Consider the following 17916-nt stretch of genomic DNA (forward strand, 5'->3'; position numbering starts at 1 on the left):
AACTGTGTTTGGCATAACAGCATCCTACATCCAACCCAAGTAGCCAGCCTCTGGGTCAGCCAACCCGGTATGTCTGTACTGTGGAATCCTTTGCAGATACTCAGGGATCAAGTCACAGATCTACTCACACATCACAGGGACGTCTTGTAATGCAAGGAGCCACAGGCCACATGACTGCTTTTCTGGTGGACACAAAGCAAAAAAGGAGTACATAGGCCAGGGAGAGGTGGAGCAGACCTGGTTATTCCAGGGATTTTTCAAGGGGTGGACAAGTTCGTTCCCTGTCTTGGCAGTGTGTGTATGACTGCATTTCTTTGTCAGAATTTGTAGACTCTATGTATAAAAGATACATTTGCTGAGCATGGTGGCCCATTCCCGTAGTTATAGCACTTGGAAGGCTGAAGCAGAAGGATTAAGAATTAGAGACCAGCCTGGGCTATATTGCAAGACATATCTTAAAAAACTGAATTTTGTCTCGATCTGACCTTAAGTTTAAAAAACAAAACAAAGCACCCTCCTGGAAAATCTGCCTATCTTTCTTCATGAAAACAAACTAAGCCTGCAATAAAAACAAAGCCAGCCTGTAAGCTGGTTGGCTTGATGGTGATGAATGTGTTGCTACCCACCCCCTTTGATTCCTGTGACAGGCTGCTTGGGGCCAGGGCCTGACTGCTTATTAGGACAACCACTCCATTGTTGACCAGATACTTGCAAGTTTCCTTCCCAAGGCAGGCTGAAGTCCATGTCAATATTGACTATAGAGGCCACCAGGTTTCACCATATTTGGTTAACAGCCGAAGAGTCATCTCTAGGTTATTTTCCAGGGGCTTTACTTGGGTGAGCTGTGTTTTATTTAGAATAAAGAGAACAATCTAAAAGAGCTCTTCTGAATTCAAGATCATTGTGCTAGGAAAGCCACAGGTGTATTTGAATCTCGGTGCAAACCTTTCGGCCTCTCCTTTCCTTTTCAGTGGATTTAGCATGAATTTTTTAAAAAAGAATATGTGCTTGAGAGCTGGAGAGCGATTTCAGTCCGTAAAGTACCTACCACACAATCATAAGGACCTGAGTTAGATTCCCAGTCCCCCTGTGAGAAGTTAGGAGTGGTGGAACATACTCATAATCCTAGCTCTAGGGAGGCAGAGACAGGTTCACTGGCCACTGGGGCTTACTGATCACCCAGCCTACACTAACCAGTGAGCTCTAGGCCAGTTCTCCAAAGACAAAGGTGGACAGCTTCTGAGGCTCTCCAGATGTATATGTGCATATACCCCACCACCACCACACGTATATATACACACAGTATGTTGACTGATGTCAGTAGCCCGTGGCCTCCATGGTACATAGTCCTTGTTCTGGCCTAAGGCTCTTGGGGAGCTGCCTTTGGAGGAGACAAGAAACACTGATGCAGTGGTGTGATCCCTCAGCAGTTCATTCTCTAGCATCCCACATCTACCTTTGTAGGACCTGAGGGACTGCAGGGCCAGTGAATGCTCTGCTGGATGCCCTCTTGCGGAAAGGAGAGAATGGGCTGGGAGTTAGGATAAGTCACATTATGGGTACCAGGAACCAATCTGTTCTCCTTTAGAGGGCTCTAAAAAAAGTTTTTAAACTGATTATTAATTTGTGTATATGAATGTTTTGTCTGCCTTCATACCTATCTATCACTTGCATGCCTGGTGCCCTTGGAGGCAGAAGAAGATGTCAGATCCCATGGAATTGGAATTATTGTCAGTTGTAAGCTACCATGTAGGTGCTGGGGACTGAACCCAGGTCTTCTGGAAGAGCAGCCAGTGCTCCTAACCACTGAGTCATCTTTCTATTCCCCTGAGGGCTTCTTAAGACAGCTAGCTGCTCCCTGGCTCCTCCTGCCTGGATCTTTCCTAGAAGTCGCAGCTCGGACACAAAGATGAGGTCCTACCTCAATACAGCTCTGTGACCTTGTTCCAGGTCTGCAGACATTCCCCAAGCCTCCTGGAAGGTTACTTTCCTTGTACTCATGTTAACCCTGTGCGAGGCTATCCATACCTCAGATTCCCTTCCTAGAGGAGGCTTAAGAAAGGCCTGGCAGCTGCCTGCAGTCCCCACTAACAGACACCTCTGTAAACATCTGCTTGTCTGCCTTGCCACCCCCCACAGCAGAGCTGTAGGCCTCAGGGTCTCAGGAGCCAAGACTTGTCTCTGACTTCCCTCTTCATCTCTCAGCCATCTTATCTTTCCCCGGCACCCCCACCCCATTCTAGTTTATTTTCTGTTGCTGTGATAATCACTACTTGGGGAAGAGAGGGTGTGTTTCAGCTTCCTATCCATCACTGAGGGAAGTCATGGCAAGAACTCAAGTAGAAACTGAGAAATGAGGCTTACTGTAACGAGAGCCACAATGGTCTATGTATATCAATAGATGAAGGGGTTCTATGGGGAAACAGACTCACTGAGACAGGATAAGGTAAATCCAGTTGCAGAGTCCTTGAAAGCTGGGGACTGATCACACGCTGCTTCAAGCCACCTGATCTGGACTTCACCACACAAGAGAGCACAACTCACTTTATCCTCCCTTTTAAGTGGTCACATAGGCAGATAAGAAGCACTGCCTCTATCAGGCCAGATAGCCCAAGGTCATGGATGGAGCAAATTCCCACTACACTTCCCCTTTTGTCTAAATAAGAAGGTTCTAAACCTAATATAAAACTATATACAATAAGAATGATTATCCAGTATTGTCCAGGAGAAAGAAAGGGTGATAACAAACAAAAATGGAACTACAACCAACCAGAACAGCATCAAGCAAGAAACACATACTAAATGTCCAGACCATAGGAAAATGGCAAATTACAGAGATCACTCCAATAGCTCTCCTATCCTGAAGAATCTAAATCTTGTGCCTGATATACTCTTAACTAAGATACGAGAGGATTTTAACTGTAACTATCTAGTCTTCAACCCCATCAAAGACCCGAGAAGGAAAATAATATTACTTGTGAACAGGAAGTGTAAGCAAGCAACTTCCAAAAGAATGCAAGAAATGACAGAGACAGCTGGCTGCCTGGACAGTCACCCAATGTTTCTCTGCAACGCTGGGGCATCCACTCTTGGCTATAAGCCTAGAATATCTGATAGGCCATTTTCAGAAGCACAATATTTTGAAAGACCATCTTACCCTGTCTTGGCAAGGTTCAGCAGTCACTTTTTCTTGTGTCCTGCTTGTCTGGAATGGACAGCAGTCTTGGGACTCTTAATCCCAGGGTCATGGGTTCATTCCCCACACTGGATGCCAGATAATGGGTAAAGATATTGCTAGCAGCTTACTGCCTTGCTCACTGGCCTATGCTTAGCTAGCTTTCTTATTCAGCCCACCTGCCTACAGATGGTGCCGCCCACAGTGGGCTTTGCCCTTCTGCACCAATCATTAAACAAGATAATTCTTTGAAGACATGGATACAGGGCAATCTGATTAGAGAACCTCAATTGAGGTTCCCTCATTTCAGATGGCTCTAGGTTTTGTCAACCTTACAGAAATACTAACCAGTATATCCCCTGCCCAAAAAAGACAAACACCAATGTAGCTAGAGTTTTCCTGCCTGGCCCACAGTCAGGACAAATCTCTCTCACCTGCCAGTCCCACAGCCGCTCAAACCCGACCAAATAAACACAGAGACTTATATTGGTTACAAACTGTATGGCCGTGGCAGGCTTCTTGCTAACTGTTCCTATAGCTTAAATGAATCCATTTCCATTAATCTATACCTTGCCACGTGGCTCGTGGCTTACCGGCATCTTCACATGCTGTTTCTCATCGTGGCAGCTGGCAGTGTCTCTCTGACTCAGCCTTCCACTTCCCAGCTTTATTCTCCTCCTTGTCCCGCCTACACTTCCTGCCTAGCCAATGGCCAATCAGTGTTTTAATTATTGACTAATCAGCAACACATTTGACATACAGAACATCCCACAGCACACCAAAGCCGGAGACAGAGCCGTAACCAATGGACAGGTGAGCAATTTGCAGTGGTCCTGCCCAAGGCTGGTGTTGGGAGCTACAGGGCTAGCTGTTGAGAGGCAGGTGTATCCATAGGTCTGCAGCTTTAAGGTGCAAACTTTCAGCTTTGGACGGTTCTCAGGAGGACAGTCTGTATGGTTGGAGTAATGCAAGGGGCCACAGGCTCTTGAAACCCATAGGAGCTGACTGGTGGGTAGAGAACACAGTTTCATGAATTCTTTCTTATAGTATGTCCTCTACAAGGGTACCAATGGGACTCTCGGTGGAGGTGACCGTGTCCCCTGCTCCAGGAGGAAGATCCAGCAGCACCTAGATGGCTTTTGAAACTTAGGGGTGGGTCCCTTGCACAGTCTGAGTTTGTTGGGTAGCCAAGGACAGAGCCTGAGGTCAGCCAGGGGAAAAGGTGCTGCCTTTGCTCACCTCCACCTCCAGCTTGCTGGGTTCAAGAAGATTTGGGATTTGGAGTGATGCCCAAGTGCAGATGGTGATGAAGGCTGATGGACAGATCTCCTGGGGATTGGTTCTGTGCAGAACTTTCCTATCACAGCAGGAGCCAAGCAAGTCAGGTCATCCTCATAAGGGCTGTAACTGGGACCAGACCCTGGGTCTGATGCATTTGCTTGCTGCCCTTGGACAAGTCCTTTGGTGAGATATGTTGCTATCCCTTGTGGGGATGGACTCAACAGAGTGTGTGTGTGTGGTTTACAGTAAGGATAGTGACCTCATCAGGTCTCCTGCCACAGATTAAGACAGTGGTGGGGGCTTTGGTCACATGGAACAGAGTGACAGAACTGGGGGAATCATTACCACTTCTCTCTGTGCATGTACTTTATGTGTTTGTGTGTGCATATATATACATGTGTGTGCAGGGGCCAGGGGTTAATATTGGATGTCCTGTATCACTCTCTACCTTATTTTTTGAGAATGAGTTGTGTACTGAACCTGGAGCTCACTAGTTTGGCACCATTAGCTGACGAGCAGACTCAGGGATCTTCATGTCTCTGCCTCCCCCAGCACTGGGATTACAGGTACACACAGTCACGCTGAGCTGTTTTTCTTTTTTCCTTATTATGTGGGTTTTGGGGATCCAGACTAAGGTCCTCCTGTTTGCATGGCAAGCACTTTACAGACTGAGTTATGTCTTCTGCTAGGGCTGTGAGCAAACCCATCCCCCACATGTCTCTGTGAGTATTTTTGTGAGGTCCTGCCCCCACCCCCATCCAGCTGCCCTTCATCTGCTTTCTGTCAGTAGACAACACTTGCATTTTTAGGAAGTTTTTTATAAGTGGAATTACCCAGTATGTTTTGGGCCCAGTTTCTTTTACTCTGTGGTGGTGTGTGATGGTCATTTTTGTGTCTTTCACTAGTTCCTACTGCAGAGTACTGTCATGTGTGTGCACACACTGCATGCTGTCACTGGTTCCTACTGCAGAGTACTGTCATGTGTGTGCACACACTGCATGCTGTCACTGGTTCCTACTGCAGAGGACTGTCATGTGTGTGCACACACTGCATGCTGTCACTGGTTCTAGATTCCTGATCCTTGAGGAGGGGTTTGATGAGGACATCCCATTTGGGACTGGGTTCTTTAAAGTCTCTTACTCTCTGCACATTGTCCAGATGTGGCTCTCTCTGTTAATTCCCATCTGCTGTAAGTAGGAGCTTGGGAATTCATGTCTCCATCTTCCACAGCACTGGGATTGTAGTGGGTTAAGCAAGGCACTGATCTATGGGTATGGCAGCATGCCATTAGGAGTTGTTTTATTGCTATGTTTCTTTAGCAGAATAATAGTATTAGGTTCCCCCTAGGCCCATGGCCTTTCTAGTCTCAGGTTCTTGGCCACTTTAGCAATGTCAGGCATGGATTCCATCTTGTGGAGTGGGCCTTAAATCCAATCAGAAAGTGGTTGGTTATTCTCATAACATTTGTGCCTATTGTACCAGCGTATCTTGCAGGCAGGTCACTTGGTAGGTCTCAGGGTTTGTAGCTGGGAGACATTGATGATTATTTTCTCTCTGGTAGCAAGCAGAGCACCTTCCAGTACCATGAATGCTAGTCAGTAGGGGTCAAGGCTCTAGTTAGGCACCAGCCTAACTTCTCTGGTGGCATATGTAATTGTTGTCTTCATAGGTTCTTACCATCAGGTTGTGGAGAATAACCAATAGCCTTGGCAAAAGAGTCTATGATGTTTGGAGGTTTCCATGTTCCCTTTGGTCAGCAGCTCAACAAGATGTAACCCATTCCTGGCACTGGCGGTTTTACTTTTACTTGATGGCGTAAGATGTCTCGTTGGGGCCTCATCACCCCGGTTATTTGCTGATGCCATTTAGATTCCTTTCCTCCATGTGTGTATTTTAGGAAGCGTTGACAGTAGGTTTCCATGTGTGCAGTGTTGGCTACCCCTCCAAAGTCTCTTCTTCTACCCTCCTTCTCAGTCCCCCTGGGCTAGTTTCTCCTTTGTCCAACAGTGTGCTCTAGCTCCCCTTCCTTGGGAGAACCTCTCCTCTTCCCCAGTCCCTTACTAGGTACCTAACCTCTGTGGTTATTTAGATTGTAGCACACATATTGAAGGCTTAAAAACTAATACCCACATAAGAGAGATTATACAGTTGTCTTTTGGGATCTGGGTTACCTCAGTATGATTTTTTTTCTAGCTCTGACCATTTACCTGAAAATTTCATGATTTCATTTTTTTAACAGCTGAGTGATATTCTATTGTATAAATGTACCACATTTTCTTTATCAATTCATCAGTTGATGGACATCTAGGCTGGTTCCAATTTCTGGCTGTTATGAATAGAGCAGCAATGAACATGGTTGAGCGAGTGTCTCTGTGGTAGGATGTGGAGTCCTTTGGGTGTCTGTCCAAGAGTGGTAGAGCTGGATCTTGAGGTAGATCTATTCCCAGCTTCCTGAGGAACTGCCACACTGATTTCCATAGTGACCGTACAAGTTTGCACTCCCATCAGGAATGGATGAGTGTTCCCCTTACTCCACATCCTGCCAGCATGAGTGGTCATGTGTTTTATTGATCTTGGCCATTCTGACTGGTGTAAGATGAAATCTCAAAATAGTTTTAATTTGCTGTTCCCTGATGACTGAGAGTGTTGAACATTTTTAAAAAGAGTTTCTCAGCCATTTGTGTTTCATCTTTTGAGAACTTTCTGTTTAATTGTGTGTCATATATATATATATATATATATTTTTTGTTTTGTTTTGTTTTGTTTTGTTTTGTTTTTCGAGACAGGGTTTCTCTGTGTAGCTTTGTGCCTTTCCTGGAATTCACTTGGTAGCCCAGGCTGGCCTTGAACTCACAGAGATCCTCCTGGCTCTGCCTCCCGAGTGCTGGGATTAAAGGTGTGCGCCACCACCGCCCGGCAGTGTGTCGTATTTTTTTTTTTTTTTTTTTTTTTGTTTTTTGTTTTTTGTTTTTTCGAGACAGGGTTTCTCTGAGTAGCTTTGTGCCTTTCCTGGAACTCACTTGGTAGCCCAGGCTGGCCTCGAACTCACAGAGATCCGCCTGCCTCTGCCTCCCGAGTGCTGGGATTAAAGGCGTGCGCCACCACCGCCCGGCAAGTGTGTCGTATTTTTAAAGTGAGTTATTTGTTTTCTTGGCATTCTGCTTTCTTAGTTCTTTATACATTTTAGCTATCAATCCTTTATCAGGTATGTAATTGGTGAGGATCTTTCCCCATTCTGTAGGCTGTGCTTTGCCCAAATGATGGTGTCATACAGAAGCTTTTCAGTTTCACGAGGTCCCACTAACTAACTGATGTTCTTAGTGTCTGTGCTGTCAGTGTCCTGTTCAGAAGGGCTTTTCCTGTGCCATGTGTTCAAGCCTATCTCTCACATTCTCTTCTGTCAGATTCAGGGCATCTGGCCTTATGTTGAGGTCCTTGACCCCTTTGGAGTTAAGTTTTGTGAAGGGTGATAAATAAGGGCCTATTTGCGTTCTTCTGTGTGCAACCATCCAGTTTTTTTTTTTTTAAATTGATTTCCTTTAGTTGCTAGTACTTTTAGAATTATTCTGGGAAACTATCCCTTAGTTCAAAATCATGAAGCTTTATATCCCTGTTTCACTCTAAGAATTTAATGGTTTATGTCTCATCTTCAGATAGTTCATTATTTTGACTAAATGTGTGGGGGTGCAAGGCAGGGTCCCTGCTTTTTTCTGTGAGTGTGGCTTGTCAGTGGTGGTGTGTGCTCTCAGCAGCCTGAGGAGTCCGCTCCCCAGGAACCTCCACTCGGGTAAAGCTGAATTCTTGACTACTCCACAGAAAGGAATTCCAGGACAAGCAAAGATAACAAGTTTATTAAGTGGAGATAAGAGAAAATACAGTTTTCAGATTGAAGGGCAGGTATGTGTAGAGAGAAGGGGGAGAGAGGGAGGGTGGGGGAGGAGAGAATTGTTTGGTAAAAAGACATTCTATATTTAGGGCAAGGGTGTAGGTTCTCAGGACAGGGTCACACTTAAGTGTCTTCACAGTGACTATATCGGGGCTGGAGAGATAGCTTAGTGATTAAGAGCACTGGCTGAGCTTCTAGAGGACCTGGGTTTGATTCTCAGCACCCACATGGCAGCTCACAACAGCCTATAACTGTAGTCCCAGGTGATCCAACGCCCTCTTCCGGCTTCCCTGGCATACACATGGTGCATGGAGGCAAAACACTTATACACATAAAAATAAAAATATAAAAAGTCCTTAAAATATAAAAAAATCTTTTAAAAAGTGAGCTAGCAAATTTTTCTAAAATAATTATATATAGGATTCTATGCCTTTTAAAGTCACATTGCTTAAAGGATGTAATTTACATCAAGGTTGAAAGATTAAACAAAATTTGTCAAAATACATGAGCTGGTTTACCCATGTCTTTTATTTGATAGAATCTCCTCTTGTAAATACAATGTGAGGAGGCTTTGGCGGCACATTGTTTAGACTCAGGAGAGGAGAGACGTGCCGACATAGACTCAGGCCACGACACTCGGCCCGATGAGCACAGTTTGCTATTTCTAGCAACCTAGTTTGAGGTGTCTGGGAAAACCTGTCTCTGTTGGCTTCATTAGCTGTGTTGAGGATTCTTGACTCTCAGATCCCAGGCTGACGGGCTTCATTCTCTTCCCATGGCCCCTTAATTGTCACTGATCTTCTTCCTGCCTCATCCATCCACTGCCTCAGCACTCTGCTGAACTATTACTCTTTCCTTTTTTGTTTGGTTTGGTGCCTGGTGGAAAAGCAGTTGATGAGCATAGGGACTTTCTGGATCCTGTATGTTCATTTTTGTGCTAGCACTACACCGTGTGGTTATGGTTGCTAGAAATAAGTTTGAAATCAGGAAGCATGTGCTCTCCCAGTCCTTTCTCAGGATTGTGTTGGCTCTTGGGTTCCCTACCATCTGAATGGTATTAATCCTATTAATTTCTGCACGGAAACCAGCTGAGATTCTTCTGTGCATGCTTTTTAACTGAACATTACATCCTGGAGTGTTCCTACAATGATTGTGTAGGCATCTCCCTTCCCACTTGTTGGCACAGTCATTCTCAAGGGTGCGGCTGCCCATCCCTTCCTGATGGACTCAGGAGAGGGCTCTATCTTCATAGGATGCTACAGGCAGTTCTGTAGCCAAAATTAGAATCCAGATTGAATTAACAATCTGATGGACTTCTTCTTTGGGGTTTCTCCCTCCCTCCCCCCTCTTTCTGTGGGGGGGGGGAGGGGAGGAAGAGGCAGTGTCTCCCTGTACAACAGAACCATAGGAGGCCTGCCCCCCTTGCCGCTTGCCACAGCCCCTTAGGTAGAAAGTGAGCTCAAGCAGTGGGCTGACTGGAAATGACAACCAGTACTAGATTGGCCAGGGTTTTGTGCCTGGATTGCCAGATGTGACTGGGACCCTCTCCAGGCAGTCCAGTGCATAAGTATCTGCACAGGGGGAAGGGCTGGCTCTCTCATCAGGCTCGTTTCGGAAGCAGAAGATAATTTCATCAGAGGTGACCAGCTGGCCTCCATGACGGTCGCTTTTAGAGGATTCAAAGTTCCAAGGAGGAAAATGTCCCCTGGTAGACAAAGATAGGCCTCAGAAAGGAGCAAGGCTGCCAGTACCTGAATGACAGGCGGTACTGAGTGTTGGGAATGGCAACTGAGAACAAGGCCACATCAGCATGAGTGCAGGAGGGAGGCATGTTGGACAGGGAGGCCTGGGTGAGAGCTTGCTCTCTGGGCCAGGAGCTGCCTGGCTCATCAGAGTGATGAAAGGTACTGCTGGGTGCTGCTGAGCTCCCAGGCCACAACACACAGGCAGAGTGAGGAGTGATGGGCCAGACCCTGCCAGTGTGTGTGCGAGGTGTACATCAGCTGGCCGAATGCACAGGTGTGTTCCAACCCCTGCCCTGGCCTAGGAAGCACGCACATGTGAGGTGAGCTTTCTCATGCTCTGCCCGGCCCTCTCGGACTCTTGGGACAATGGATACGTGGTGGCCTTGGCAGTCTTAGCTGTGCTTCCAACACCTCTGGGCCAGAGGGATCCCACCCAATCCCGCTCTAGAGCCTGTCTGCCAAAAGAATGGGTAGAGGGATCCAACCCAATCCTGCTCTAGAGCCTGTCTGCCAAAAGAATGGGTAGAGGGATCCCACCCAATCCCGCTCTAGAGCCTGTCTGCCAAAAGAATGGGTAGAGGGATCCAACCCAATCCCGCTCTAGAGCCTGTCTGCCAAAAGAATGGGTCGTAGAACACTAGGTCCCCCACTAAGAGTCTGTTTCTCTGGAGCCTGCCTGGGGCGAGGGAGACAGGAGCCACGTGTCCTCTGCAGCGTGGAGCGTCTCCTTCTACCTAGTGTCGTCTTGCTCCATGTGGGGGAAGACTGCACCCTTCCTCTCAGGGACCAAAATGAAACAAACAGCATCTCCCCCAGTGTGCGCATGCCCCCACCACATTCTCCAAGAATTTCAAGCACAGTGATTCCTTATCCCTCACAGTGACTCTGAGGCAGATTATTATTAGTTCCATTTTACAGAAAGGGAAGCTAAAGCAAAGAGCCAATGAGTTACCTGCTAAGGCGGGGTGAGAGGAGCTGGTTCTGCAGCCCGGAAGCTAGTACTCCACATACCCAGTGTTCTGCTGGACACCATCTAGATGCCTGGCAGCTAGTTCTTCAGTAAACACAGGAAGCCTGTCCCTTTCCAATGGGGCATTTAAAATATCCACCTGGGGCAGGAGAGGTGGCTCAGCAGTTAAGACTACTTGCTGCTCTTCCAACGACCCGAGTGCAGTTCCCAGCACCCACGTCAGGTGGCTACAACAACCTGGAACTCCAGTTCCAGGGGCTCCAACTCTCTCTTCTGGCTGTCCATATACATCACACCCACCTACCCACATCCACAAATGAAAATTTAAAATTAACCTTAAAATAAGAAAATCTACCCTCACTAGCCGTTACCTCCAGGATTTTTTTGGAGCTGTGAAAAGTAAGCAAGAGGATGCTTCCAGAAAATAATCTAGTCCCCTGAAGCAGCTCTGCTGCCTTTGTAGCTCTCACTGGGTTGGAAGAGCCCGCCTGCTCTCATTAGTCAATTCCACTGTGCCCAGTGGCTCCCTGCGGGAGAAGCTCACGCTGGCATTTTCAGTAATGAGGCACATTTGGCTTTAATCACACCCATGGCATAAAAACAGGAGCACCATTGCTATATTTTTGTTTTCTTTTCAAAGCACCTTACTTTCTAACAGTTACTGACCTATAACAGCCCCTAAGTAAATGTTGGGTGTGTGAGTAGAATGATGCATGAATATGAATGGATGGATGGTTAGGTGGGTAGCTGGATGCACGGAGGCGTAAATGCATGGTTGGATAGATGAATGGGTGGGTGGGTGGGTAGATAGAGAATGGATGGATAGAAGGGTTGGTATGGATGTACTGACAGGTGGATGGGCAGGATCTATATCAGTAGATGAACAGATTACTAGGTGAGTGGATGAGTGAATGGATGGGTGTTGTGGGAGAGTATTTCCCATAGCCTTCTTGAGCTGGAGACTGACTCTGTGCTTTAGGTTATGAGTACTAAAAGTACACTCACAGGATATCCTGCAGACCCTGACCTTCTTTGGTCCTACCCCTGACAGAGTTGTCAGCATTCCTGGGAAAGGGCCCTAGAAGACATGACTCTTTGTGGCAATAGAATAAATAGAACCATCTCCCAAGCACTTGCCTGGATCTGAGCTAACTAAGCACGTTTATAGATCTGGAATCCCTCAGTAACTATGGTAGGTAGAGTTATTTCAGCAAGGTCACCTCATTTGTAAAGACTGACTTTCTGTCTTTTACGGGCATGGGGCTCACTCACACCTTTAATCCCAGCACAGAAGCAGAGGCAGGTGGATCTCTGTGAGTTGGAGGCCAGCCTGGTCTCCAGAGTGAGTTCCAGGCCAGCCAGGGCTACATAGTGAGACCCTGTCTCAAGAAAACAAAAGACAAAGCAAACAAACAAAAGACAGACTCTGTGTTCTGAGCAGGCTGCAAGCCCACAGCATAACCAGACTTTACTTGCTTGCACTGGAGCCTCCTGGGGCCTTTGCTTACACCCAGCAATCCTAGGGTCTGTGTGGCAGGGACAGGTGACCACGGGAGTCTGAAAACTTCTGGCTCTGACATCATGAGTTTGCACCCCATAGGAGCTTCCAGAGACAGTTTTCTTTGCTGTGGACACTGACCAGGACTACATATTGCACCGGGTCTGATGACAGACGGTTTACATACTGAGGGTTTGGGGAGTGTGAGGTCACTGTGAGCCTGCTGAAGGCTGTGGGAGCTTCTGCCATACATGAGCAGCAGGGAAGACTGCTGGCCACATAGAGTGGCCGGTACAGTGATCTCATCATAGAGATTTTCATCACAGACTGGGAGCCAGAGTGTTCATATGAAAACTCAGAATGTTTAATTGTTGGGTAAAATATGTTTAGTGCTTTGAATCTGACCAAAACTCATCATGGACTACTGGTTATGACCCCATCTGAGGCCAGTGATGTAGTGCCTGGTGACACCAAGAACAGAACCCTAGAAACTTCAGTGAGGGTCATCCCTTCTGGCTAGAGTGGCAGGTGTGTGGCCCTCTAGGGAGAGGCACACACACATGTGCTACTGATATGGCCAGGATGGCATCATTGCCATGGCCAGACCACCTTCCCAACCTGAGTGGGTCCTGGAAGAAAAGAGCGAGGTCCCTGCTCAGGTAGCTGTAGACCCAGGGAAGATACAGCATTCATACCCCCTGGGAGAGACACTTGTGCCAGAATGTTCCTGTCCATCACCTGGTCTGACTCTCCCACCACACAAGGAGGTAGCTGACTCAGCGTGGTAGCAGGCTGGTGACAATCACATCCATGTACCCCTCCCTGGTGCATGATCTCATGAGTGCTCATGGGTTGCTTCTAAACTGTCGCAGGATTTCATGTGTCAGCAACTCTCACTGAAGCCCTGTCACCTTTTCTTGCCTCTTGGATGAAGTGTGTAGTTCAGCATCCGGAAAAAGGACAGCAGAGCAGAGGCACCCTGGGACCTGGGAGTCTTCACAGGCCACAGTTTGATTGGCTCAAACAACAGCTTTTGAATCCAAGTGATGGGGTTCTTCATAGAACTTGCTGCTGCTTCCCCCTTTCTGTGAGGCCTTTGGTGTCATTTTGTTCAAAAAGTACATTCCTCACTTACTGTCACAGGCTAAGTGACAGACGGAGTTGGCAATGTGAGGGAGGCTCAGGTGTCACAGTGCTCAAGGGTACCTCCTCTTGTCTCCAGAACACCAAAGGCTGGAAACAGAGCAGAGTTTGGTGTCAGGGACCCAAGGCCTGGCTGGGCTGTTCCAGGCTTAGTTTGGCTACAGGGTGGCCTCCCTCCTGCTGCATGAGAGTATTCTTGTGGTGTGGGCTTCAGCAGGCCTGCCATGTACCCTTGGTGTTTAGGGGTGCATACTGAAGGCCTCATTGAGCCAGGAGGAAAGACCTGCCTTCAGGGGATGAGGGAGGGCCTGCAGCGTCCATGTCATTGGCAGCTGGTGTCACCCTCTTATCTGACCCTAGAGGTCAGGTTCAGCAAGGATGCGATTTCTAAGAACTTCCTAGAGTACATTGTCTGTACAGTGAAACATACATACCTCCTCCTCTTCCTTCTTTCCCTCCCTCTCTCAAGGAAGTCCCCCATACTGTGACTCTCCATTCCACGACCTCTGTATGATGCAGGTTATGAGAGGGTCCCTTAGGGATAGAGATGTTATTGTGCGATCCCACATGTCCTGAGACTTTATATCTGAGAATATTATCAACTGGGGGAAGAAATATCAGTGAACCAGAGATGGGTAATCCAGTGACCACAAGTGTGTTGGCTAATTCTATGTCAACTTGACACAAGTTACAGCTATCTTAGAGGAGGGAACCTCAATTGAGAAAATGCTCCCATAAGATCTGGCTGTGGGGGATTTTCTTATTAGTGATTAGGCCACCCTGAATTGATAGTCCTGAGTTCCATAAGAAAGCAAGCTTAGCAAGCATTCATGATCAAGCCAGTAAGCAGCACCCCTCCATGGCCTCTGCATCAGCTCCTGCCTCCAGGTTCCTGCCCTCCTTGAGTTCCTGCCCTTGCTACTTTGGATGATGAACTGTTACATGGAACTGTGAGTGAAATAAACGCTTTCCTCCCCAAGTTGGTCATGGTGTTTCATCACAGCAATAGTGACCCTCACTAAGACAACAAGCGAACATGCTGATTAGGTGTTTGGATAGAAAGAATTCTAGGCTGGGGCCTAAGGGGAAGTCTCCAAGGCCCCAGTCTCCGTCTCCGCACCTGTGGATGGGAATTTCCCATGCATTTGCCTTGTTTTGAGACCAAGAAAAACAGTGACTCCATAGCAACTGATGCTTTATAGTAGTGTCACTGACAATAGTAGCACTCACTAGGGTTACCAACCCCTCCACCCATGCAAAAGTCCCCTGGGCTGAGCCCACCCTTTCTCTCCTCATTCGATCCCAGCAATTGCACTTGGGTGTATGGCCAGAAGAGAGGGTAACACATGCTCATAAAGAGCTTTAGATGTGAGTGCTCACTGCCAGCATTATTCAAAAAAGCCAAAATGACAATTCCCTAATGTCCACCACCTTGTGACTGGACAGGGTAATGTATCAAGGACCAGAATCCATATACCCTTCGCACAAATTGCAGGAAGCCACCCACAAAGGCTGTGGGTCTATGTGAATTGTTGGCATGGCGAATCTTTGGAGATGGAGAGCAGACTGGTGGGTACCAGGGGTGGGGAAGAAAAATGGGGTGGGTGGGTGGGTACTGATGGGTATAGGCTTTTCTGTGGGGTGATGGAAAGGCCCAAAAGAAGTCACAGAGGTTGTGGCACTAAAAAAACCCTTTTGAGTTTCAGTCCAAACACAAACACATGGAGTGGTCCCAAAGAGTATGCTGAAGTGGCTTTAGGCCATAGGCATTGGGATCCCCGGAACCCCCCAAGGCCCTCCTTCCTTCTTCCTCCTAAGAGAACTCAGCATCCCAGGGGATTGAGGTGAGGGGTACCTTCCAGAAAGGTCTAAGGGCTGTTTGCCTTCTAAGAGACCTGGCGAGTGCACCAAGAATGACGAAGGAGGAGGCCTGGGAGAGCCCTCCTGGGAGAGCCTCTCCTGCCCTTCTGTGGGCTCGAGGACAGCATCTCCAGGGATGCTGGAGATGGAGAATCAGCGGCCCTACGCTAATTAGTTCATCAGTAGTACCTGGAGCTGGTGAGCACCTCCCCACTAATTAGCTTCCCAAAATGGCAGGCCAGTTTGGGGAGTCAGCTGGGCGGCAGACAGTGACTGTGGGCCAGGATGGTGATAGATGTAGTGATGGACCCTAGTGTCCTGTGCCCCAGAATGGTGGGAATGAAACAGTGCAGCACTATGAGAAATAGTCCAGTCTCTCCCCAGCAAATAAAAAATCACTGGCAGTGTCAGCAATGTGGGGGGCTTTGGAACCCCCCCCATGGATATACACTGCCTATGGTGGGGGTCTGGTCTGGGTGAGCCATAGTAAATTGAAAATATCAGATACCATAAATAAAAATTTAACTGGGGGCTTGTGAGTTGGCTCAGCAAGTTAAGGGACTTGCTGCCAAGCCTGATGACCTGAATTCAGTCCCTAGAGGCGGCATGGTAGAAGGAATGAACAATTGTCCTCTGACTTCCACATCTATTCCGCAGTACTGTGTGTGTGTGTGTGTGTGCGTGTGTGTGTGTGTGTGTACAGGTTTCCATACTTATATGCAAACATAGTAGTAAATATAAAAACAAACAGACAAACCCCACTGAATGTTTTTAAAACATCTAAATAAGTACCCCAGCTCAGCCGCTCCTGATGTACCAGGCCGAGCTGGGGAAGACGCACGACCTATTTTATGATAAACTGTTGACTAGCTCATGTCATTTATTGACTAAGGGTCCCCCCCCCAACAAAAAAAATCTGCCTGCATAGCCCACTGTAGAGGAGCAGCAGTCAGTTCTCTCATGATCGATGGGGCTGTACCCCGACACTGCTCAGGGCTGTGAGGGCATTAGATCACATGTCATAGTCCGGAAAGAACTGAATGCAAATTTTGAGTGTGGTTTCCACCAAAAACATGACTTTTGCACCATTCTAAAACTGAAAAATTCCAAGTTGAGTTGAGGGCCATCCACGCACACATACATGGACACAGGGATACACAGACACATACATGCACATGCATGTGCATGGACACATGGACATGCACATGTGCACACACAAACATACATGTGCACACGTACATATTCATGTTCAGGACTTGGAGGGGGATAGCTCGCTTTCATAATTGGGCAATCAGAGTGTATGTTTGTCCTTCGGCATCCTCCCCACCCCTTCCTCCCTTCTCCGCATCAGCAGAGGGTTCATCTGAGCACCTGGGTCAGGCTCAATGCACCAGGAGCCCAGTGGGGCAACCCTAGCAACCCAGATGTGGATGTGTGCAGAGAACTCAGGGGTGGGGTCTGCAGAGAGGCAAGAGAGCTGCCTCCTTTCTTCTTCTGGCTGGCTACTTAACATTGAGAGTTGAGATGTGACTAGTTGGATTCTAAGACTAAAAATGATGCATGTGCAGTCTGTACCTTTGGGAGAGGCCAGGCTGAGCACAGTGGGGATGAAGGCCTGCCTTTCCTTTGTCTTGCCCCTTGAAACAATCCTGTGAGAGTTCCTGATGGTGACAGGAAGCGGCTTGGGGCCACCATTTTGGGGGCTTCTTTGTTGGTGGTGTCTTGTCTCTTTCTGATAATAGGAGCCTTTGGAACTGCATGAGATGGGAGACACAACTCCCAAGACAGCCTGAGAACTGAGTCCCCACATTTAGGCATGACTGCCAGCCTATTAGCCACCCTGACCTGCCTACACCAAGGGATGGTAGAGAACAGCCCCGAGATAGCTCTGACTCCCACCTGGCCACAGCTGCCGCACCCCTATCATTCACCTTCCATGGAACTGGGCCTGGGCACTCAGACCTGCTTCTTCCACCCTTCCTGTACCCCAGCAAACACTCACCTCTCACTCTTATTCTTGGCCCTTCATGCAGGTAGCAAGGTGGGAGCAGAGAACTCGCAAGTTGAGCAGGGCCTTCGGGTCCCCCTACCTAGCCTGCTATTTCCTGGGCAGCATCATCCTGCTTCTGAACGTCCTCCGCTCCCACTGGTAAGCCCTGGGTCACCATGAAGGCTGTTGTCCATGTGAAAGTCATGGTCAGCAGGAGAGGGAGGGCCGACTGGTCCACCAGTGTTTGGGAGTTCTGTGTCGGAATGTCCAGGGAGCACTGCTCCCAGAGACCTCAGGCTATTGTCAGCCTCCTGGATCTGTTGGCAGAGGCATCCTTGTGATTTCGGATACGACATTTCATTGTCCAG

General features: G+C 47.8%; 1 protein-coding gene across 2 annotated transcripts in view; it reads left to right on the plus strand.

The window, feature by feature from the left end:
* The window catches only part of Pemt (phosphatidylethanolamine N-methyltransferase), a 90921-nt gene that overhangs the window by 54304 nt on the left and 18701 nt on the right, over positions 1 to 17916 (plus strand). For both annotated transcript variants that reach the window (XM_052757351.1, XM_052757350.1), the window contains exon 3: positions 17592 to 17707. In XM_052757351.1, coding sequence (XP_052613311.1) covers positions 17592 to 17707 — 116 coding nt within the window. The remainder of the gene's footprint in view (positions 1 to 17591; positions 17708 to 17916) is intronic.

The sequence above is a fragment of the Peromyscus californicus genome, unplaced genomic scaffold, assembly GCF_007827085.1.
Source record: "Peromyscus californicus insignis strain IS unplaced genomic scaffold, ASM782708v3 Scaffold_3__1_contigs__length_106647218, whole genome shotgun sequence".
Lineage (NCBI taxonomy): Eukaryota > Metazoa > Chordata > Mammalia > Rodentia > Cricetidae > Peromyscus > Peromyscus californicus.